Source organism: Pinus tabuliformis, chromosome 3_2, assembly GCF_031772625.1.
Source record: "Pinus tabuliformis cultivar Carrire ecotype Pingquan chromosome 3_2, CPIR1, whole genome shotgun sequence".
Lineage (NCBI taxonomy): Eukaryota > Viridiplantae > Streptophyta > Pinopsida > Pinales > Pinaceae > Pinus > Pinus tabuliformis.
Window position 1 is genome coordinate 56,848,199 of NC_142302.1, and position 24,087 is coordinate 56,872,285.

The window sequence follows — 24,087 nt, forward strand, 5'->3', positions numbered from 1 at the left end:
ACTCCTTCTAGTGTCCTTCCAGCTACCTTCCTTGTTCACCTTAGTTATGATACCATGTTGGAAAATGGAAAGTGGCAGAATCTTTATTTTCCTTTAACCTTGATATTTGCTTTTGAATCTTAATTATCTTCTTTAGTTCTTTAGTTAGATCTTTTCGTCAAACAATATTAAGAACAGTAACAACAACAATAGGAACATAGATATTAGGCTCTCAGCCAGGGCAAAAACTCCTCCAAGGGGAAAACCTAGAAACTCTTTTCTTCTTATAATCTGCTTCAAATGAGATACAAAGACCCAAACCCTAGACCAATCCTTCTCCTAGTACCAATTCGACCCTCTAACAAGTCCTCTGATTCTGCATCAATCAACCTCAAACTGCAACTACAACCTGCCAGCTTCAATACTGCAGCTCGTCCAACAATGTAGACCCTGCAACTTCGTCCTTGCGGCTTCTCTGGAAACCCTAATCTAGCCTCCTCCTTAGACCTTCCTAGAGCAAGACAACTAACCTTTGGTCTTCTTTTAACCAATTTGGCCTCTTCTTTACTTCGGGAATGGTTGTAGGTTGAATGGGTTCACTTTGTCCTTCTTCTTGATTTGAAGGTGCTTTGTCATGTTTCTCTTCTTCTTCAAAGAGTGGTATATCTTCTTCATTAGATTCAATGGGAATTTCCTTGGACTTATTGTATGCAAAGCTTTCATCAAATATGATGTTTCTGCTAACTTCAATTCTACGATCTTCTTTTACATAGATTCTATAAGCCTTTGATGAAAGGCTATAACTGACAAAGATACCCTTTATACTAGTAGAATCTAACTTCTTTCTCTTATCCTTAGGAATATGAATGTAGGCAGGGCATCCAAAGATACGGAGATGATCTACATATGGCTTCTTCCTTGAGAATGCTTCTTTTGGTGTCATATTCTCAAGAATTCTATGAGGACTTCTATTTTGTATGTATGCTATCGTCATAGTTGCTTTTCCCAATAAGAATTTTGGAAGGTCTTGGTCATAGATCATGGTTCTTATGCATTCTTCAATGGTCCTATTCTTTCTCTCAGCTACTCCATTTTGTTGAAGATTATAGGGAACTATGAGCTCCCTCTTAATACCTGCTTCCTTGCAAAAGACTATGAGTTCCTTGGATATATAATCACCACTATTGTTAGATCTAAGGATCTTTATCTTTCTTTATGTTAAGATCTCCACTTTTGATTTGAATTCTTTGAACTTTTCAAAGACTTCATCCTTAGATTTTAGAAGATAAATCTAGGTTTTTCTAGAGTGATCATCAATGAAGGTCACATAATATAGATGACCTCCAAGAGATTTATTTGCCATTGGTCCACACACATCAGAATGAATGAGGTCTAATATTTTTTTAGACCTTGTGTCACTGCTTGTAAATGGTTTCTTTGTATTCTTTCCCAAAGCACATCCCTGACATACTCCTTCATGGTCCTCCTTTAAGTTGAGGATGCCTTTCAACATTTGACTTAGGGAGGTAAATATTTTATAGTGAAGGTGCCCATATCTTCTATGCCAAAGCTCAGAGGGACTAATATCCATGTGAACAAGAGCTTGACGAGGTGTTAGAAGTCTATACAACCTCCCCTCACGAACCCAATAACCCTAGCTTTTTCAATATTGGAGTCCCTTTGCCAAACAAGAACTTTTCCATCTACATAGGAAATTCTATCTCCTTTATCTTCTAAACAGGAAATAGAAAGTAAATTCTTTTTCAAAATTGGGACATAGATAATGTTTGTTGAGATGAAGTTTTTCACCATCTTCAAGTTCCAATGAAGTAGATCCAAGACCTTTGACTGTATAGCTATTGTTATCTCCAAGCTCCATTGAGTGAGATGAAGATCTTTTTGACAAGGTTTGAAGTTGTCCACTTTCTCTTGTCATGTGTCTTGAGGCTTCACTACCAATGATCCAAGCATTGTTACCATGAAATTTACCTATAAGTGCAGCCAAGAATCCTCCATTTTTTATGCTCCTAGATAGATTGTAGATGATCTTGACACCAAAGCTTCTTGCAACTTTCAAAATATCTTTAAGGGTCTTAAGTCCCATCTACAAATAGCTTGCCATTGAAGAGAGAGGTCTTTCTTCCAAGAGTTCTTTCCTTCCTTCAAATGATAGCCAACAAAGTGATCTTCAAATAGTCCTTCCTTCACCTTAACTCTGATATCATGTTGAGAAATCAATGCTTGTAGTTATTACGGTTTTGATTCCTCTTTTCTTGATAATTACTTGTGATATGTGTTGGCTTCTTTATTTATTTATTATGTTATCTTTCATCAAGCAATTACCAAATAAAAAATGTATGAAGATCACAAGAACAAGAGACATAAGATGTAGGAACTCAGCCAGGGCAAAAGCCCTCTCCTAGGGGAAAATCCAGTCAAACTCTTCTTCTGTAATAGAACCAAGTTAAAGTGAGACAATCCAAGACCTTTTGACCAAGGCAAAGACCTACTCCAATCACCAAGTCAGCCCTCCTTCCAAGTAGATAAACTTTGCCAAAGTCAACAAGAGTCAACTCTTTCAAAACTACTTCAATCTGAAATTTCGGCCACCTACAACTAAGAATTTCAGACCTGCAATCACTGCAAAAATTTCGCCCCTACAACTCAAAATTTCGGACTTGCAATCACTACAGAAATTTCAGCCCCTGCAACTTGCCCAAAAACCCGAGAAATCTCGCACGTGTGAGAGAGAAGATGCCCCAAAACTTCAATTTTTTGTTCTTCCTTTGATTAGACCTTCTTGTCCTTGACTTCACACTTCTTTTGCTCTTCCTTCATTGCAGATCGAACTTGTTTATGGATGAACGCCAAATAGATCAAATTCTCCTTCTATTTATATTGTTTCCACAAGGTTGAATTGCCCTAACAGGGCTGACTTGGTGAGGAGGTGAAATATGACCATTTTGACTCAAAATAAATATTCTTTACATGATACAAAAGCCCAAGAAGGGTCTAATAAATATGAAAATGACACTTATGACTCAAGAAAACCCTAGAGCCTATAATGGAGGCTTTGACCTAATAAATAAGTAAAAGGAACATGAAACCCATGCTTCAAAATAATTTTATTGTTCTTCTTTTTCAATTTTTACAATAAATACATAATGATAAAGTACAATAGCAATTATGAAGACCGGCCATAGTTATATTTTCAACACGATCAGACCTAAAAACCGGTGGGGCCAACCAGATAACCTTGTTTTTCAACTGGTTCGGTGGTCTAGGCTAATGAATTGGTCGGTTTGACCGGTTTGCGGCTCGAACTAGCCTATTTTGAGTATTATGCTTCTAGGCAATAGTTTCTGGGAAATAGGGCTGAAATTCTAGGCATATTTTGGGAGGTTGAAATTCGGCCTTGGCAGACCAGAGAGGGTTGAAGTTGAAGGGCAGAAGATTGACTTGACAAGAGGGTTGCTTAACCAAATTTGACCATAGCATTGTTGGTCAGTTTGATCCCATAGTTAACTAACAGTGTTAGATGTATCTCCTATTGAACCAAAGGATTTCTCTAAGGAAAAGGTTGTTGGGTTTTTCCCCCAAGTGGGTTTTCTTAGGGTAAATTGTGTGTTATCTCCATGCGTTGTGGTCTCTACTGTCCTTGTGCATTTATGGTTGAATTTCTAAAGTGTAATTGCTTAATGATAAACAGGTAGTGCTAAAAGAATATCTATAGTTAATAATAATAATAATAATATGTTTGGATAATATGATAATCGGAAATAATAATAACATGAATTTGAAATGCACAAGTAATATTATTAATAATAATGTTAATATGGACAATAATATTAACGATAATAATTTAACTTTGAGTAATAATGAAAAATATTATTAGAATATATTAGAATATTCCTATTTAGCATTTAATGCTCATTCCTTTTAGCTGTTGCTATTTATATTCTTTTAGCAGTTTCTTTGATGAAACTGAGTGTTTCTATATTCTACATAGAAACCTGATGTTTCTATTATTGTAAATATCTTTGTATTATGATTGAGCTGTTTGCTCATTCGAAATTAATTCATTGAACATTCTTTTATGGTATCAGAGCAAGGTTAAGAGATTTCTTGAACAGTAATTCTCTCTGCATCGTAATCTCTTGAGTCCTTTCTAAGGTCGAGCCCTCTGTAAGCCAGGCAGCCTTCACTGAGTCTTAGCCTCGGCTTTGCTCGCTGTGATAAAAGCTTACAGTCGTCCATCTCGATACAGAAATGGATTCTTCCCTTGCATGATCATTTTATTAAGGAAATAACTTTGTGGCGGTGACTGTTTTCGTGGGAGCGGAATTTTTTTTTTTGGCTGGCCAGTTTGCTTGGAATCGTAAATCCGGCTATCTTCTTCTTCGCCTGGCGGCTACTCGACCACAACGTGGAATTCCTCAGCAATCGTGATCCAGGTGTTTTCTCTCAAAACTCATTTGTTTTTTTGAAAGTCGGACTCGTGGTTTGAAAATTCGATCTGCGGGCAAATTCGTGGTTTTATTTTCAAAAGCTGTCAAACCCGTGGATATCTGTGGATACGCGTGTAATTTTGAAACCCGTGGATATACATTTTGAAGCCCGAGGATATACATTTGAAACCCGTGGATACACATTTGAAACCTGTGGATATATATTGCAAACCCGTGGATACATATTTGAAACCCGTGGTTCATATATACAGTTGAAACCCGTGGATATATATTTCAGACCCGTGGATACATATTTGAAACCCGTGGTTCATTATATTTCAAGTGTTATATTTCTGATATATTTCAAACCCGTGTATTTTTCAAACGCTAATATATTTCAGTCATACGCGTGTGTTATCAAACCCGTGTATATATATATAAAGCGTATACACCTGTGGATATATACCTGAGACGTATACAGCTGAGACGTGACGTGAAGCTTTGATAGCTCACGTGGGCCAATTTGTTTAGATCTTCGATTTATCAGCGTTCCCAATCCGTGGTGCTTGCCGGCAGTGTGTTACTAATCAGAAACGTAAAGCTGAGACAGCACACGTGGGTCCATTTTTCAATCTTCGTATTTGCTGTATTTGTGGTTCTGGTTGCCGGCAGTGTGTTACCCATCAGCGGAATTCTTTTTCTCTTGTGATCCTGACAGCCTCCTTTACAAACTCAGACCTGTGACATCTGTTTATTGCATCAGTATACTCTTGTGGTAGACTTGCATTCTCCTGTGGGAAACTGTATTCTCAGAAATATATTTTGTGCTAGCAGTATTACCATTGTTTTAGACTGGAGAAATATTTTTGCTGGGTAAAATTTTTTTTTAGCAGGACAAAGTCTGTTCTTTAATTTACACCAGGATAAACAGTCAGCTACATTGTTCTTGTGTGTCATACTTCTGTATTTTCTTTGGGAAAATGGCCACACTTACCAATCTGATGTTAGAAGGAAATCAACGCTTTAATGGCAGCAACTATAACATTTGGAAACAAAGAATGTTGACCATTTTTGAGTACAGGCGTCTTGATCAACTCATTTTGGGCAAAGAGCTTTGTTCCGGTACAGCCGGGACCGATCAAGATAAATTTGATGATCGAAATCGAGAGGCTGTTATGCTTCTCAAGCTCTCTGTCGCTGATGATCAGTTACCACAGATCCCTTCTGGCAAGACAGCTGCTGAAATCTGGCAACAGTTGAAAGAATTGCATGAGACATCTGATAAAAGCAGAGCTTTTTTTCTCAAAAATCAGTTGTTCTCCATCATGATGGACGAACATATGTCTTTACAGGAACATCTCAACAAAATTAAAGACATTCGAGATCAGCTCGAAGCAATTGGTCGGACCATGGAGGAGGAAGATATGGTAGTCATTACTTTGAAAAGTCTACCGAAATCTTATGAACACTTCATTGAAACGCCCAACATTACCACCACAAATGTTGATCTGAAGTTTCCAGATTTATGTACCAAACTTCTGCAGCAGGATCGGTGGAAACAGCAGTTTGGTAGTAGTGCTTCATCAGTGTCCTCGGAAAATGCATTTTCTGCAAAATATCAGTCCTCTCAGTCCTTTCAGCAGAAAGGCTCCTCTCAGCCTTTTGATCCTGCTCGGAAGAAAAGTGTGCAGTGTAATTACTGTCACAGGTTCGGTCACATGAAGAAAGATTGCCGACAGAGGATTGCTTCTGAACAAAGGAAACAGGGAGGGCCACATCAGACAGCAAATGTTGCAGAACATTCCGAGCAGACAGAGTCTGCCTTTTACGCCTTTATGGATAAAAGGTCTTCAGACCATGTTCCTTCCTCTGCATGGTACATTGATTCTGGCGCATCACGTCATTTTTCTCACAGGCGTGACTGGTTTATTGACTTCTCACCTTTCAGTGATTCCGTGGTATTTGGCGGAGGTGAAAAGTACACAGTAGCTGGCAGAGGTACAGTTCAAATTCAGTCTGGTGGGCGCACACTTATATTTCTGAATGTATACTATGTTCCTGGTATGGAAATTAATCTGCTATCTGTCAGCCAGATTATGAGGAATTCTCCTCAACTTGATGTAGTGTTCAGTATCCACAAGTGCTCCATTATTGACAGGGAGTCTAGTTTAACAGTTGCTGTTGGCCTAGAAGATCATGGTTTATACAGGCTACTTGACACCGGTGACTCTCCAGAAGTGGCTCTAGCAGCACGTATTTCTCCTATCAGCACTCTATGGCATCAGCGATATGGGCATCTCAATATGCAATATCTCTCTCAGCTCTCTAGGGAGGGACTTGTGTCTGGATTACCTGATATTCAGACTCAGCAGTTGGGGGTATGCAGCGCCTGTCAAGCGGGAAAGCAACATCGGTCTTCATTCAAAAATGGAGAATCTTGGCGCGCATCTAAGGTACTTCAGTTACTTCATGCTGATATTTGCGGACCTATGAATACAGCCTCTATCACTGCTTGCAAATATTTTTTACTTATTGTAGATGATTTCAGTAGAAAGATGTGGGTATATTTTTTAAAAAATAAATCTGATGTTCTTAGTACCTTTCAGAAGTTTAAAACATTAGTGGAGAAAGAATCTGGTTGTAACATCATGACCCTTAGGACAGACAATGGGGGGGAATTTTGTTCTTCGGCGTTTGCCAACTTCTGTGATATTCATGGCATCAAACGTCAATTAACCACTCCTTACACTCCTCAGCAAAACAGTGTTGTCGAGCGTCGCAATCGCACGGTTGTTGAAATGGCTCGTTCCATGCTACAACACAGGAGTGTTCCAAACAAATTCTGGGCTGAAGCAGTATTTACTACTGTTTATCTTCTTAACAGATCACCCACTCAGGCTGTTACAGGGAAAACTCCTGAAGAGGTTTGGTCTGGCCGAAAGCCTAAGATCAGTCATCTCAAAGTATTTGGCTCAGTTGCATATGTTTGGATTCCAGCTGCTAAGCGATCTAAGTTGGATTCCAAAAGCCAGAAACTCATGATGACAGGGTACAGTGATCATCACAAAGCCTATAGGCTAATAGATATAGCCACTGGTCGTCTTAGCTTCAGTCGGGATGTAGTATTTGATGAAGACAGAGGATTTTTTCAGTCTTCTTCTTCTAAGCATGTTCTGAGGATTAGCCTCACAGTGTACTTCTTCCGGTCGGTCCACCTGATGGGAGGGATGATGTAGCATCAGTATTTGATCATACTCTATCTGAGCTTCCTCCAGAAAATAACCCTCCTCTTGCCGCCCCTATTGCTCTTGAGTCTCCTCCACCTCCTCCTGATATTGGTTCCTCTACTTCTGCTATTGCTTCTTCTACTCTTCGGCCAAAATGGTGGGCTAAAACCATTGGTGATCTCCGGGATGATGAGCTCCTTGAAGGCAGAACTTCTAGACATAAGAACAGACAACAGTCTACAGTCAATTTTGCTCTTATGGCTAACCTGCATAGTACTTTTGAGCCTCAAACCTATTCAGAGGCTAAGGGTACATCTGAGTGGGAACAGGCTATGGAAGCCGAATTCCAGAGTCTTCAGAAGAATCACACATGGACACTTTCTGATCTTCCTGCAGACAAAAAGCCCATAGGCTGCAAATGGGTGTATAAAGTGAAATACAAAGCTGATGGAACCATAGACAAGTATAAAGCTCGGCTTGTGGCTCGAGGATTTTCACAGAAGGAAGGCATCGACTATGAGGAGACTTTTGCTCCTACAGCCAAGATGAGTACCATACGGCTTGTTCTTGCCCTAGCAGCTCAGTTCAATTGGAAAGTTCATCAGATGGATGTAAAAAGTGCTTTCCTAAATGGTGATCTCCAAGAAGAAGTCTACATGACGCAGCCTCCAGGATTCAAGGTTGCTGGTCAAGAACAGAAAGTGTGTCGGTTAGCTAAAGCAATCTATGGATTGAAACAAGCTCCTCGGCTTGGTACATGAAAATTGATCAGTACCTCACAGATCAGGGTTTTCAGCGGAGCCCTTCTGATGCAAACCTGTACATCAAGCATACTGGTGATGATATCTTGTTTGTGGTTGTCTATGTGGATGATCTTATCATTACTGGCAGCTCTGCACATTTGATCCATGGGATCAAACAAGATTTATGCAGAACTTTTGAGATGACAGACTTGGGGCTTCTTCATTATTGTCTGGGGGTTGAAGTTTGGCAGACTGAAAATCAGATCTTTCTCTCTCAGTCCAAGTATGCCAAAAATCTTGTGGACAGATTCAGAATGCAGGATTGCAAACCGGCCACGACTCCTATGGAACCAGGGCTCAAACTTTCAGCTCAGTCATCCTCTCCCCTTGTGGATGAAACTTTATTCAGGCAATTAGTGGGCAGTCTCATCTATCTTACTGCTACCAGACCTGACATCAGTTTTGCAGTAAGCTACATTTCTCGCTTCATGTCTGCTCCTAAAGCTGATCATTGGCAAGCAGCAAAGCGTGTGCTACGATATGTGCGTGGCACTTCTGATTATGGCCTCCTATACACTAGAAGTTCCAATCCTATTCTCAGTGGTTACACTGATTCTGACTGGGCCGGTTCGGTTGATGACCGTAAATCTACAGCTGGGTATGTGTTTAATCTAGGATCCGGTGCTGTTACTTGGACTAGTAAGAAGCAACAGGCAGTGGCTCTCTCCTCAACAGAAGCCGAGTATCGGGGAGCAGTTAAGGCATCTTGTGAGGCAGTTTGGCTTCGACGTATGCTGGCAGATATGCATGTTTCTCAGACAGGGCCTACATCTTTGTTTTGTGATAATCAGGGAGTGCTCAAACTTGCCAAGAATCCTGTCTTTCATGAACGAACAAAGCATGTGGAAACTCATTGCCACTACATTCGCCAGCTTGTTGAAGACGGCTCAGTTCAGTTGCAATATGTTCCCACAACAGAGCAGCCCGCCGACATCTTCACCAAGCCTCTTGGTCCTGATAAATTTGTAAAATTCAGAGGGTCTATTGGTGTTGTAAATAGATTGAGCATTAAGGGAGGGTATTAGAATATATTAGAATATTCCTATTTAGCATTTAATGCTCATTCCTTTTAGCTGTTGCTATTTATATTCTTTTAGCAGTTTCTTTGATGAAACTGAGTGTTTCTATATTCTACATAGAAACCTGATGTTTCTATTATTGTAAATATCTTTGTATTATGATTGAGCTGTTTGCTCATTCGAAATTAATTCATTGAACATTCTTTTAAATATAGTCACAATACTAATAATAATAGTAAAAATAAAAATAAGGTGGTTAATCTAAGTTTTCTTTTCCAACCTCAGTCTATAGTCTTCTGGAGAAGGGATTAAATTTTTCCCTTGCTCCTAGAAAAATCCCTGTGGAAGACATTATGTGTGACGTGGAGTTTGGGATTAGGGGCTTACCTGATAATATCAAGGACACTATTAGGCAAGACTGCGATGTCATCCTCAGAAAAGCAAAGCCCCCTAGGAGCAATATTAGCAAGGATGAATTTAATGCCCTTAAATCCTTGAACCAAAACAAGGACATCGTCGTTCTTAAAGCCGACAAAGGTGGGGCTGCTGTTATCCTTGACAAAGAGGATTATCGAAGGAAAATGTTGGATCATCTTTATAATAGTGGAAGCTATAAAAAACTTAGTAGGAATCCCTAAAAAGGATCTCCAGAACAGTCGCTCTTGCTATAAAGTCGAGTAACTCTGTAGGTTCCTTTTGCCACAAGTTGATTGAGAGTAGCCCCATCACTCCAAGGATCTATGGGCTCCCAAAGATCCACAAAGAGGGGCCCCCCCTGAGACCAATTGTCAATACCATAGGAGGACCAACCTACCTCCTAGCCAAATACCTTGCTTCTAAGCTTAAACCCCTCGTTGGCCTCATAGAGTCATTCATCAAAGACTCTTCTTCGTTTGTCAATGAGTTAAAGGGCATTAAGTTGGATCATGGGGACATTCTTGTGAGCTTCGATGTGGTTTCCCTTTACACTTGCATCCCTATCCATGAGGCCATTGAGGTCATCAATTGCCTCACTGACCCCGATACCGCTCGTTTAGTTGAGATTTGTCTTACTTCCACTTCTTTTTACTTTGAAGGGGAATTCTATGAACAGACATGCGGGGTGGCCATGGGTTCCCCCTGTCCGCGGTTGTTGCTAATCTTTTTATGGAAGACTTTGAATCCAAGGCTTTGGCCTCAGCCCGTCTCTTGCCCAAGCTATGGAAGAGATTTGTGGATGACACTGGTGTCATCTGGTCCCATGGCCAAGAAGAGTTAGATCTTTTTTTCCAACATCTCAATAATCAATCTTCCTCCATAAAGTTCACTATGGAGCAAGAAATTGATGGGTGCTTGCCTTTTCTTGATGTTCTCATTTCGAAGAATGATGATGGTTCTTTCTCCCATCAGGTTTTTCGAAAGAAAACTCATACTGAGTAGTATCTTCATGCCAACTCCCATCATTTCCCTGCTCAAAAGTTAGGTGTTCTCAACACACTAGCTACTTGTGCACTGAGAATCTCAGATGAAAAGTCCCTTGATAAAGAGAAAGCCCATCTCCTTAATGTTTTTGTCAACAATGGATATAGCAGGCACCAAGGTCTGAAAGCCTTCCTTAAAGCTAGCATAGGTTCGAAGGTCAAGAAAGACCCCAAAGATCGGTTCTCAGGGGTTCATCTCCCCTTCATCCAAGGGACCACTGACAAGATTGCTAGAATCCTTAGGAAGCATAATGTTCCCTCAACCTTTAGACCCCTTAACACCATTCGTAGTTCCCTAAGGTTTGTTAAAGACCCCGTCGACCCCAAGGACATGAAAGGTGTTTATGTTATCCCTTGCTCCTGTGGGACCCCCTATGTGGGTGAAACGGGGCGCTCCATTAATCAGAGGATTCATGAGCACACCGCCGACATCAAACATGGGAGGACCCGGTCTTCAACCCTATCTGAACACATGGAGAAGAGTAAGCATCATATTTGTATTGAAGAGGCCCAGGGGATTGCTAAGATAACTCCTTTTCATCACCGGAAATTTAGGGAGGCCATTGAAATTGAAAGAAGGCCGAGCAATCTCAACAGAGATGACGGCTGGAAGATTAGCAGTTGTTGGATCCCCGCCTTTCCCCTAGTCCCCCCTCCACCCCCACTTCCCCCTTGGTTGGTTCCATTTTGACCTTTTTCCTATCTGGTTTTTTCTCCCTTGTCTTTGGGATTGTTTATTCTCCCCTTTATTACCTTTGCTAGTGTTTTGATTGTTCCTTTGATTCTCATTAACTTTTTATTTAATTATTACTATGTTGCAGGAAACGTGGAGCAGAAGGGTGTTTCCGTAGGGAAACGGGTATGAAACGCTGAAACGCGTTTGGTACGGCCCTGAAACGCGTTTCAGGCTGTACTGCCACGTTTCACGAAACTGAAATGTGGCCAGTACGGCCTGAAACGCGTTTCAGGGCCGTACGACCCACGTTTCAGCATTTACTTGTGTTTTTATTTTTTATTTTATTTGTTTTCTAATCTATTCTTATGTTAGCTTAGTGACTTCTAGTTGCTTCCAGATGCCTGTCTAAAGTTATAAAAGTGAACTTTTGCCCTAGTGTTGATATGCAGTTCATGGTAATGTTAAATTCTTAAAGTAAAAGTGATATTCTCCTTTATTTTTCATTTTCATCCTTTTACTTAAATTTTTAACATTACCATGAAATGACTCAGGATGTTTGAGAGTGGTTTCGCCCTCATTGGATTTCATATGGAGAAAGTAGAATTTTAGATCTCATTCAAAATCCAGCAGACTTATTTGTTTTTCAGGATTTCAGGATTGGGGGATTGCAATGTTTCCATTGGATTTTATCATGTACTAGGGTATGGAACTTGTATTTAATCAAGAGAACCAAGCCCTCTATGCAGGGGAGACTCCCAATAATCAAGAGAATGTAGGGTACTAGGGTATGAAACTTGTATTTAATCAGGAGCATTAAGGTCGTTCGACTATGTAGGAAGAGACTCCCAATCAAGCACGAGACAAGAAATTAGAAATTTCTCGTGGCTGATTTTGGATATTTCTATTTTCATTATGTGATTATTCATGAGTAAATGTGATGCAAATTTAGATACTTATAGTTTATGCATTGACAATTGACAGTTTTATCATAATGTAATAAATTAGAATGTATCATATATGCTTTATGATTGCACATATTTCTTAAATGTCCTAATATATATATATATATATATATTCGTGTTTCCCCGTTTCCAAAATTTGGGAGGTCGCATTTCGTATCACTTCCCGTTTCGAAAACTCGTACCCGTTTCCCCGTTTCGTGCAACCTTGAATTATTATTATCAATTCTTATTAATTGATGGTTACTAAAGTCTCCCTCTTTTCCTTTTATTAGGTTTAATTTCCTATAGTCTTACACTTTACCTAGGTTTTATTATTTGTGATATTTATAAAACTTAAATATAGACTTATTAACTAATTTGTGGGTTATTTAATAAACTTTTAGACCATGATACCTTTAATATTTAATTTAACTAATTATTTATATTCAATTTATCTGATAAATCTTCATAGAATTTACCCTTATTGTATTACTTAGGTAGTTACATATATAGTGAAAGTAAATAAATAAATGAACTTAAGATCATGTTAACTAATTAACTAACTATTTATTAGTTTTATAATAGTCCTATAATAATACAAATCTTAGGGTAGTTTTAAAGTATTAAAGAGGATATAAAAATATTTAGGTCTTAGGTTCTAAGTTTAAGTTCTTTAAAACATTTAGTTAATTATAAACAAATTTGTTTGTTACAAATAAAAATAATAATGAATTGTTGTAACAAACTAAATATTTAATTAATAAATTAAATAATTTTTACTTCTTTCCCTGTCTCTTGGTCCAGTCAAATGTAGTTGTTGCCGTGTCCTTTGTAGTCGTTTCCTTGGTCAAAAGTAGTCGTTGAATGATGGATCTCTCTATTTAACTTGGGGCCATGATCTGATTCTTCATCTCATCCTGACGATGAACCACACTTGTTGGTTCGAAACGCGTCGACAAATGAATTTCGATGTGATTATTGTCGAAAACCATCTTAATAAATATCTACATCATTAGAAGTAATTATCAATGTTTCAAAAATTAGTGCGTGTATCTATCGCAATTGAAAAATCAACAGAAATGACTCAGGATGTTTGACAGTGGTTTTGACTTCATTGGATTTCATATGGAAAATGTAGAATTTTAGATTTCACTTAAAATCTAACTGACTTAACAATTTTCTAGGATTTCAAGATTAGGGGGATTGAAATGCTCTATTGGATTTTGTCATGTACGTGGTTATGGAACTAGTATTTAATCAAAAGCACCAAGCCCTCTACATACCTTGATGTTAGTGGCATTGGTTGTCGAACTCCTCTATCATGAGCCTACTAAAAAAAGTACCCATCACTCAAACAAAATCTTGACTTGACATGCTATGCTTTTTCTATCTTATTTTAATGCTTAGAGGGTGATATTGATGACGAATATCCTAATATAGGGAATGATTTCGATGATAAGTAGGTATTTGTTGTAGCATGAATTTTTTAGATGCTAGAGGACATGTGGAACTTGTTTGTTGATGTATTTTCGGTTTAGAGATGGATTGCACTCGGTGCTATGTTGGTTATGTGCACCCTTACATGCTATAAAAATGAGAACTTTGGCTTATCTGTGTATAAATGGTTTGGATTCATATGGATGTGCATGAATATATATGTTTTTCTTTAAAAATTGAATATTTTGTGTTTTTCGTTGCCCATTTTTTTGGTCTAGTTATTTTATCGATTCCGGTTTGGTTCTGACTGACGGTTCCTGGTCCAAGGTGTCTATCAGTTCGATGACCAATGCGGTTTTGATAAACATTGAGGTGTTGTAGGCCCTTCCTGACTTGTCGTTGTTATCCATGCGATATCCATAATTGCAAGATATCTTTATTTAAACAAGAACGAGAATTTTTGGAGAATTGGTAACCAGAAAGATCAGTTGCCACTATTACAACAGGTACTTCTATTTCATAAATGCCACAAACAGGCCAGTTACAATATATTTCCAGAGACTTGAACCCACGCAGTTGGAGAAACAAATTGTTCACCAAACCACTCGAGCTAAGATCCCTTCACATAGTTGCAAGATATCTTACTATGGTAACATACAAGATTTTGTTCGTGCAAACTTGAGTGGGTCTGTTTCCTCTTTGGAGGTCACAAGTTCAAAACCAGAGGGGGTTAGAGTTTGTACATGTTGAGTTGCGATGAGGCTTGAGTAGTTATCCCCGTGGCATGGGACTCCCAAATGATCATTTGTTCGTGCAAACTTGAGTGGGCTTGTTTCCTCCATGGAGGTCACAAGTTCAAAACCAGAGGGGTAGAGTTTGTACTTGATGAGTTGCAATTAGGCTTGAGGGGTAGTCATCCCCATGGGAAACTCCCAAATGATCACTGAATTGCACTGAAATGGATATGAGAATGAATACGAATACGGGGTTTGAAACTAATACGGCAAATTTTCAAAAAATTTGGATACGATACAAGAAGGAAACGACACACACACATATATATAACAAAATTTCATATTTCCATTCATCTTTTAGAATCTTGATTCTATATCTAAAAATGCATAATCATCATCATCAATTCAACATAAAGAAATCATCATTATCAATTCAGCGTAAACATTGTCATCATCATTAGTGATTATTGTAGCATTCAACATAGCATCAAGTTTCTCAGTTTTGGTTTCAAATTTCAATCATCAACATGACAACATCATCACCAAAATTAATAATGCGCACTAAATAGTACAAAGTACAAAAGTTATGGTATTCAATGTTCATTGTTCAAAACTTTAAAACATCATCATAAATTACATTTGCATATCATCAAATATGTCTTCATCCATGTAATTAAGATCCATATCCTCTCTAGGAGTGGGAGCATCGCTGCCATCTCCACTTGAAGATCCCAGTGTTGATGCCTCTTCATCAAACAAAGTCATATGAGACATGACATTCAACATCATATCCAAATCAGGGAACTCTGGTTCCACATCCCATAGTTTGGTGGGCCCAAATTTGTATTCGTCATTTGTGTGTGACAAAAAGTGAAGGTTCAAATGAACATACACTAGTTCCTCAGCCTTTTTGGATCCCAGTCCGTTTCGCTTCACCAAATGGATGAAGCCATATGTACTTCAGTTCGTTTCTGCTAAAGAGGAACTAGCAACTTGTGACAAGGTCCTAATGGCCAAATTTTGGATATGTGTAAGTTCCCCACCATAGTAGTTCCACCAATCAATTGGGCGTAATCTAGCCTTGTCCCGCATAGAATCAATATCAGCACCCAAACCCTTTGATCCCACAAAATGAGGAAACTCTGAACAAATTTGAATCTCAATTTCAGGATCTACAAATAGCTTTCTAAAAGATTTCTTAAATCGTTGTGAGACTTTTGGGTCTTTGTTTGGTGCGGTTCTTTCTAGATCACTTAACAACTCTACAAAATAATATTTTGGATTCACTGCATAGGCCAAAAGATGCAAGGGGTTGGTCATCTTGTTCCACCTTTTGGTCAAAGTATCTTTTACTTCTCTGTAAAAGACTTCATCTAGGTTATTCTCCTTGTCATTTATAACCACCCTTATCTTCTCTATCATGGAGTCAATGCCCTCATACACCTCTCCCAAATTAGGCATATTTGTGTCAAACATGCATAGAAAATCCACAATTGGCTTAGTAAATGCCAAGAGGTACTCCACCCTATCCCACCATTCATCATCAACAACCAACCTTTTCATTGCTTGTGCTCTTTCAAATTGGGATTGCCTCCATTGATTCCAAAGAGAATTGCATACCATTGATTGTAATGCTTCTTTCACTTGCATAAGCCTTGTTAAGACTATGATGTGAGAAGCAAAACGAGTCTCAGCAACCTGCAAGTGCCAATGTTTCAATAAATTAAAAATCATAATTGATTGAATACCTATTATGATTCATGAATCATGACATTTGAGAATCCAATTTACATATTTGAATTTAGAGTCATAGAAATTAGAATTTATGAAATAAACTTTAAAGTTTAGGTACCTTAAAGAGCTTCAATTTCACAAATTCCCTGTAGATGCCTTGGGACATGTGGTGGTTTGTGATGAAGGCTTGAATTTCTTTTTCTTCTTCAAAAATATCTCGAATAATCCACTCAATTTGCTTCCCCGTCTTGCTCAACATGGGGTTCAATGAATGTACGACATAAGGGGTGCAAAAGATGTGCTGTTATTTGCTTTCAATAATTAGGCCTACTGCTCTACACGCCATTGCATTGTCAGAAATTACCTGGACAACATTTTATGGCCCCAGTGTTGAAGTTTCTAAGTCTACTAGTTAGAAACCCTCCATGCACTTTATCTGATTTATTCCTACCTACTTGTTCTATTACTTAACAAGTTATTTACAATGTAAATACTAAAAATAAACACTAGTGCATGCTCAACATATTACAGATCAACAACTGAAGGAAACAAAAACAATCACACCAAATGACATCGTTATTTTTTGACCAATGTCCCTGGATAAACCCAATGTGGGAAAACCGGTGCAGCGATCTGAGGGTTTTCTTATTAAGCAATATTAGAGTACAATTTGGGTGCCAAATTTGGCCTACCCAATAGAGAATTTCCTTGGCAGTAATACCTCTCAGTGTGAGACAGATGTCCCGGCTAAAACCCTGGATAAACCTTCCAGCTGCTACTCAACACCAATCTGCCCCAAAAACCCTAGCGTCTGCCTTTCTGCACTGCCCCTCTGCCCAGCGCTGGTCCTGTGTCACCCTGAATGGGTTTGCGTTAGCCTTAGGAGGCCCTGTGTCAGCCCTCTGGCCCTCTACGTCAGCAACGCTGGCCTTTCTGAGGCTCTGCGCAACTCCCGACTGCCTCTGCGTGAGCTCTCGCTGCTACTGCGTCACTCTCTCTGGCTACTGCACTGCTCTTCCGGCACTATCTTTGCCTCTTTGTCTCTCTATACTTAATACCCCTCAGCGGCAACTCCGATCACTGATTCTATCTCTCTTAGCAAACCCCGCTCTAGAGAATAGAATGATTGATCACTTTGGTGTACTCTCCAATTGACCCCTACGCCTCCTCTTATATTTTTCTCGTTGACATATCAACGGCCGAGATTAAGTCCCTAATCAATGGCTAAGATTAGATCTGGTTTGATCCATGTCTTTTGGACCATTCTAACATAGTTTCATATTAATTCACATTAATATTTTAATTTCCCTAATTTTAGACTTAGGGACTCCATTAAAAATATTGATTATTTTAATATCTCCTGAACTGTTTAGAATCTGCCCAAACCTTTTCTCGGTATTGGAGATCTCATGTGCCCCAACCTCTCCACCAAATTTCGTGGCTAGAGCACATTCGATGCTACCCCAAATCAACACTCCCTCTTAGCGAGGACTGTGCTTTAGCAATACTCCTCACTGAGTATTACTTTGATCATCCAGCATCGGTCCCTGTGCTGATGCTAGGCCTGCTGCCCACCATCCTCTTCACTATTGTATCCTGTACTGCCGCCCATGGTTCTGCCACTGCCACTACTGCATTTGTACGACAGCTCCCTCTGCATCCGTGTTGTTGCTGGTCCTTTCTCCCAGCACTGCATCCGCACCGCACCTCCTCTCATCATGTTGCATCGTGCTGCCCACTGTTGCACTGCAACTCAGTTACTAAGAAGTAAGTAACTGATCCCCCAACTCTGAGCTCTCTGTTGGGCTAGAGACCCTCCTGATGTTGAAGTTCCCTCTGTCACTGACAAGTGCTCCCTCTCTGACCTTTGCGTTGCTGCAACAACTCCTTGCATCTCGCACTGTTGCACACCTCTCTGTGCCATCCTGCACTGGTGCAACACTCCTATGCCTCTCGCACTACTACAGCCTGCTAGCCTCGCGCTGTCTCGGGACTCCTACACTATAGCTCTCTCTGCCGCTCCATCCGCATCCATCTCTACCCGACTCAGCCAGTCCTGCTACTCCTCTTCGGGGCTCCTGTAGCAAGGTCTAATCCAAGAGGCTGGGTACCTCGAGGATCCTGCCCCTCATCGCCTGTAGTCCGCCTGACTACAGCTCGATGTCTCCCCACTTCCGCTCAAGTGGTGCGTGTGCACTCATGGCACAGTCATCGTCTGTCAACACTTCCTTCTCTGCCCTTGCTGGCATTGCCTTAGTCTCGGAAGACTCTCCCTTACTCTTCTTCCTTGGACACTAGGTCGAATAATGACCCAACTCCCCACAATGGGAGCACTTGATCTTGGGGAGATCCTTCTTCTTCCACTTTTCCTGCTTTCCCTCAGATGCTAGGGCAACATCTTCCTCCCCCTGCTTGACTTTGATCCCCTTGCTGCTGCTAACCATCTTTGACTGCTATCTGATATTTTCTTGGCGAAGAGTAGCCCACATCTCATCCCAAGGTGGAAGTGTCCCTCTGCCCAGTATACTCTGGACAAATACCTCCCAGTCTTCTGAGACAACATTCAGGGCTGTCCTCACCATCAATTCTTGATCCGGCGTGGTTTCTATAGCAGTCAACTAATCTCGGATCTCATTCAGTCCGTCGAGGAAGGCGTCAATCGGTTCTCCCTTCTTCATCTAATACGACCTCAACTGATTCTCTAATAACATTCTTCTCTACACAGAAGTATGTTGGTACAATTTCTTAAGGGCCTCCCATATCTCATATGTTGTTTCCTTCTCGGCAATGTGTGGTATTACATGGTCCTTGACCCCGTCAAGGATGATGCTCTTAGCCCTCGCCATTGCCTCCTCGTACTTGTCGTTATCGGGTCGACTGGGATAGCTATTACCTTCAAGGCGAAGTTCTTGACACGATTTCTGTCAAGTACGGATAAGATTCTAGCCTTCCAGACTGCAAAGTCCGACGCTCCGTCCAGTCTGTCCTGGTCTCTTACTCCGTGTAGTGCCATGATGCTCTTCTACTTCCCTCCTGGAAGTTCTTGATCTGACTCCCTCTGAATCTTGATTTCCCTCTTGGAAATCCTTCTGCCGATGTCGAGATGTCTCATACTCTGATCCTCTGTGCAACCACACCATTGATCTGGGTCTCTCAGCGAGAGACCATCGGTAGCAACTCCCTCCTCTTGGCCTTGCCCTATCAGGTACTGTTTTGACTACAGTACCTCACTAGCTCCACTATGCATTGTTCCCATAGCCCTCTAAACCCCAACAACCTGAAGGTGAGAGCTCCTAGGCTCTGCACAATCCCGACCTCCTCAGCTAAATGCGTCAGCTCTCCTAGCTTCTGCGTGGCTCTGCATGAGGCTCCCTTTGCCTTCCTTGGCCTTTGCGTTGCCTCTTCCTGGCTCACCCTTGATGACGCAAGCACTGCGTCACCCTTCCCTTATTGCTGCTCTGCTAGAAACAACTTCTGTCACCTCGGGACAATTGTTTTCTACTGCTATTGCTCTGCTCGGCTGATGTCCTCAGTCCTCCTGTGATCTGCAATCACGCTCTGATACCATGTTGAAGTTTCTAAGTCTACCAGTTAGAAACCCTCCATGCACTTTATCTGATTTATTCCTACCTACTTGTTCTGTTACTTAACAAGTTATTTACAATGTAAATATTGAAAATAAACACTAGTGCATGCTCAACATATTACAGATCAACAACTGAAGGAAACATAAACAATCACACCAAATGACACCGTTATTTTTGGACCAATGTCTCCGGAAAAACCCAATGCGGGAAAACCGGTGCAACTATCTGAGGGTTTTCTTATTAAGCAATATCAGAGTACAATCTGGGTGCCAAATCTGGCCTACCCAACAGAGAATTTCCTTGGCAATGATAACTCTCAGTTTGAGACAGATGTCTTGGCTGAAACCCCGGATAAACCTTCTGGCAGCTACTCAGCTCCAATCTGCCCTAGAAACCCCAGCGTCTGCCTTTCTGGACTGCGTCAGCCCCCCTCTGCCCAGCGCTGGCCCTACGTCACCCTGAATGGGCCTCCCTTACCCTTAGGAGGCCCTGCGTCAGCCCTCTAGCCCTCTGCATCAGCAACGCTGGCCTCTTTGAGGCTCTGCGCAGCTCCCGACCGCCTCTGCGTGGCCTTGCGTGAGCTCTGGCTGCTACTGCGTCACTCTCTCTGGCTACTACGCTGCTCTTCTGGCACTATCTCTGCCTTTTTGTCTCTGTACTCAATGCCTCTCAGCTGCAACTCCGATCACTGATTCTATCTCTCTTAGCAAACCCCGCTCTAGAGAATAGAATGATTGATCACTCTGGTGTACTCTCCAATTGACCCTCAAGCCTCCTCTTATACTTTTCTCATTGACATATCAACGGTCGAGATTAAGTCCCTAATCAACGGCTAAGATTAGATCTGGTTTGATCCATGTCTTTTGGACCATTCTAACATAGTTTCATATTAATTCATATTAATTTTTTAATTTCCCTAAGTTTAGACTTAGGGATTCCATTAAAAATATTAATTATTTTAATATCTCATGAACTGTTTAGAATCTGCCCAAACCCTTTCTCGGTATTGGAGATCTCATGTGCCCCAACCCTTCCACCAAATTTCGTGGCTAGAGCACATTCGATGCTACCCCAAATCAACACCCAGCAATTCAATTGCTTCAATCAAGATGTTAGCAATGAATTGGGAATCTTTCAACTGCCCCTCACAATCAATTGTTTGTAAAAACATCGCCCCCTTGGGGCTCTGAGCAATCACATTGATCAAAGGCCTATTCCTTTGATCTTTCCATCCATCAGAAATTATGGACACCACTGAAATGTGCCATGAATTATGAATGGGGCTTAATTTAGCCTCCAAATCTAACTTCTCTGTCGTCTAGATTCCCCGTCTCTAAAATGTTAGCTTGGTCATGTTTAACTTACAGTAAACATTCTAGGCCATATTGCAAAGGCTAGACATTTGAATGAAGGCCATGAGTCATGACTTTGTGTCAAGAGCAATGAACATCACTTAGCCAAAATTTAAATACCTCTAGGCTCTGTCGCTCTTATCGATGGTCTCCTCTCGAGTCTCCAACTCCAAGTGGTGACGGAAGACACTAGACAATCTCTTCGACTCCAACTTCAAGCGGTGGTGATGGCAGACAATCCCAACTCCCAAGTCAACTCAAGCAGCGATGGCACCGCCTTTGGGCTCAATGAAATGATAATGAAATAGGTTAAGAAGGGGCCAAGCCAAGAACACAAAACGATAAACATAAATCTGTTCCATGCGTAACTTTTTGTGTGACCCGTTTTTGGAAATTCGGATACATATTACGATTTTCGTACGAAAGTCGTGATACATATCCATTTTTTCCATGAACGAATCGATTAGTCAAAAAACTCCGTTGAAATGTTTCGGATCTTTGGCTGATCGTTTCCGAAAAAATGAAACGGGACTAAAACGTATCAAGTCTGTACCCAATTCCGTTTGTACTCATTTCAGGATCCGAAATGTTGAACGACATTTCTAGGAGATTGGGCCACCTTTTGCAGTATCCTAGAATGGTCATTGATGGGAGTGTTTCTGAATGTCTTGGACTCTTGGCCCTTGTCAAGTCACAAGTTCCTATTAGTATTGACTTCCACATTGTTAGTACTAGCTTCACCCAATTTTAATGGTAAAAGAAACATATGGGATTTCGTTCCACATTGATGCCTTCATCCATATGCAATGAAAATTTTAGGGGCTAATATTTCGTAGATAGGTTAATTTTTCCATGTTTTTTTTCCTGAAAATGAATGGCCCAAATAAAATTTTATAGTACAAAATTATTTTATCTTAAAAACCGCCCAAAATTTATAGATTTGGAAATTAGAAATTTGATATTTTTACAAAGATATTGCCAAACATTTTATAGTTTGCATATTAAGGACTAATGAATTTCATCAAGGTTTTTAAACTTTAAGATAAATTTCCTTTCTTAAAATTTTCCATGTCCATGGAGTCTTGTTTAATGGTTAAAATAAATTATAATTTTCTGCCTTTTATCCTATTGTCAATGGAATTTGCATAATTCATGCCCAATTTATGTAAGGTTTATCTCTTATGAAACGTTATTGTTTCATAGGTTTCTCGTCATTGTATCTAAGAATCTTGTGATAATTGCAGAAATTATTTTTATCAGTATATGACATGAATCCTGAAGATGCTGAACCTGCTATAGAAAATCAAACAGATGAGTGCGTGGCAGTGCCAGGCACTGCTGCAAAGCAGCCATCGGTAAGTGAGCATCCTCTTCCATCCTCTAATCAAATTTCTTTATTCACCATATTTGTTGACATTCATCTTATTGATGATTTAACAGGATCTTTGGAATGGTCCTCTCAGATCTGTTCATCTGGGGTCAGTAAAAGGACATGAGAAAGAAGAACAAAATAGTCAACAGAAAAGCCATGATCTGAAAGGATCGTCAGACTCCAAACACTCTGATCTTGATGGCAGTTCTGTTAATGGTACTGCTGCTTCCTTCCATGGCAACCTAGCTAAGACTTGCGGCATGACAAGAAGCTGTTTTTCAAATGAAGCTCCAACATAAAATAGTACACGCGGGAGTATTGAGTTAGGCTTTCAAGATATAGTCGAGTGTGAATGTCTGGCTAAGCTGCTCATTTAATTTGTTATTTACTTGTTCTATTTTGTGATACCTGTAATTTAAATGTTAGGGGTTCAGAGTGTATAGGTAAATCTCTGCCTTCAATAGTTTGAATTTGCAAAACGTAAGCCAGTTGGCTACCCGCAGACTGTACCATGAATTGGTGGCATGTAGAACTATTCTTTTCTAAATCATGCAAGTTTACCTCGTAAAAGCTGCTATGTCTCAATTGTTTTGGCTTCTCTACATCTGTTGGCAGCTGTCATTATGCACTGATGGCATGTGGAAATTCAGGTAAAGATTAGCCGAGTTCACAGTATTTTGAAGTTTCAACGCAGCTGAGCTGATGAGCATCGTCCTCCATTTCTTTGCCAAATATACACTAGTAGGTGCCCATGGAATATATATAATTGCTACAACAATTATTTATGATTGAGAGATGAATAGTGACATCATATATGTTTATATCAGTCTTTTGGATTAATCACATCATTAGGATTGGGTCGACATTTCGAACCAACCAATGTGGTTCATCTTGTTTGTATATTTAAATTGCTATATAGTATTCTTGCAAATAAGAATCCAAATATAAAAGTTACTGACTACAAAAATTGTTATTTTGTATAAGATAAGCGAGGCAAAGTTCAAATCTTTTTTGAACATATTAAAATGAAAATTTGAACTTTGTTGGTACTTGGGATTTATACCTCTTCATTAATTTCGATTTCATTGGAAGCATATTATGAATAATCTTTTAGTTAAACTTTATTATTGTTATCCCTTCATACTTTTCCCACCCCTGTTTTATCCCTTGTCCTTCACTTTTTAAAAATTTAACCATAATTCCCTCATTTCCATATATATACTCGTTCAACATCTTATATTTCCCTTTCATTTCCTTTCACTTGAATGCCATCCATCTTTATTTCTTGTTACTTCATTTTCTAAAACGATGTGCGATA

General features: G+C 39.9%; 1 protein-coding gene across 1 annotated transcript in view; it reads left to right on the forward strand.

Moving 5' to 3' along the window:
- Positions 1-23,799, forward strand: part of LOC149179785 (uncharacterized) — a 126,585-nt gene extending 102,786 nt beyond the window's left edge. The window contains exons 2-3 of the mRNA XM_089418059.1: positions 22,642-22,752; positions 22,838-23,799. Of these exons, the coding sequence (XP_089274185.1) occupies positions 22,642-22,752; positions 22,838-23,068 (342 nt within the window). The 3' untranslated portion in view covers positions 23,069-23,799. The remainder of the gene's footprint in view (positions 1-22,641; positions 22,753-22,837) is intronic.
- The last annotated feature ends 288 nt before the right edge of the window (positions 23,800-24,087 follow it).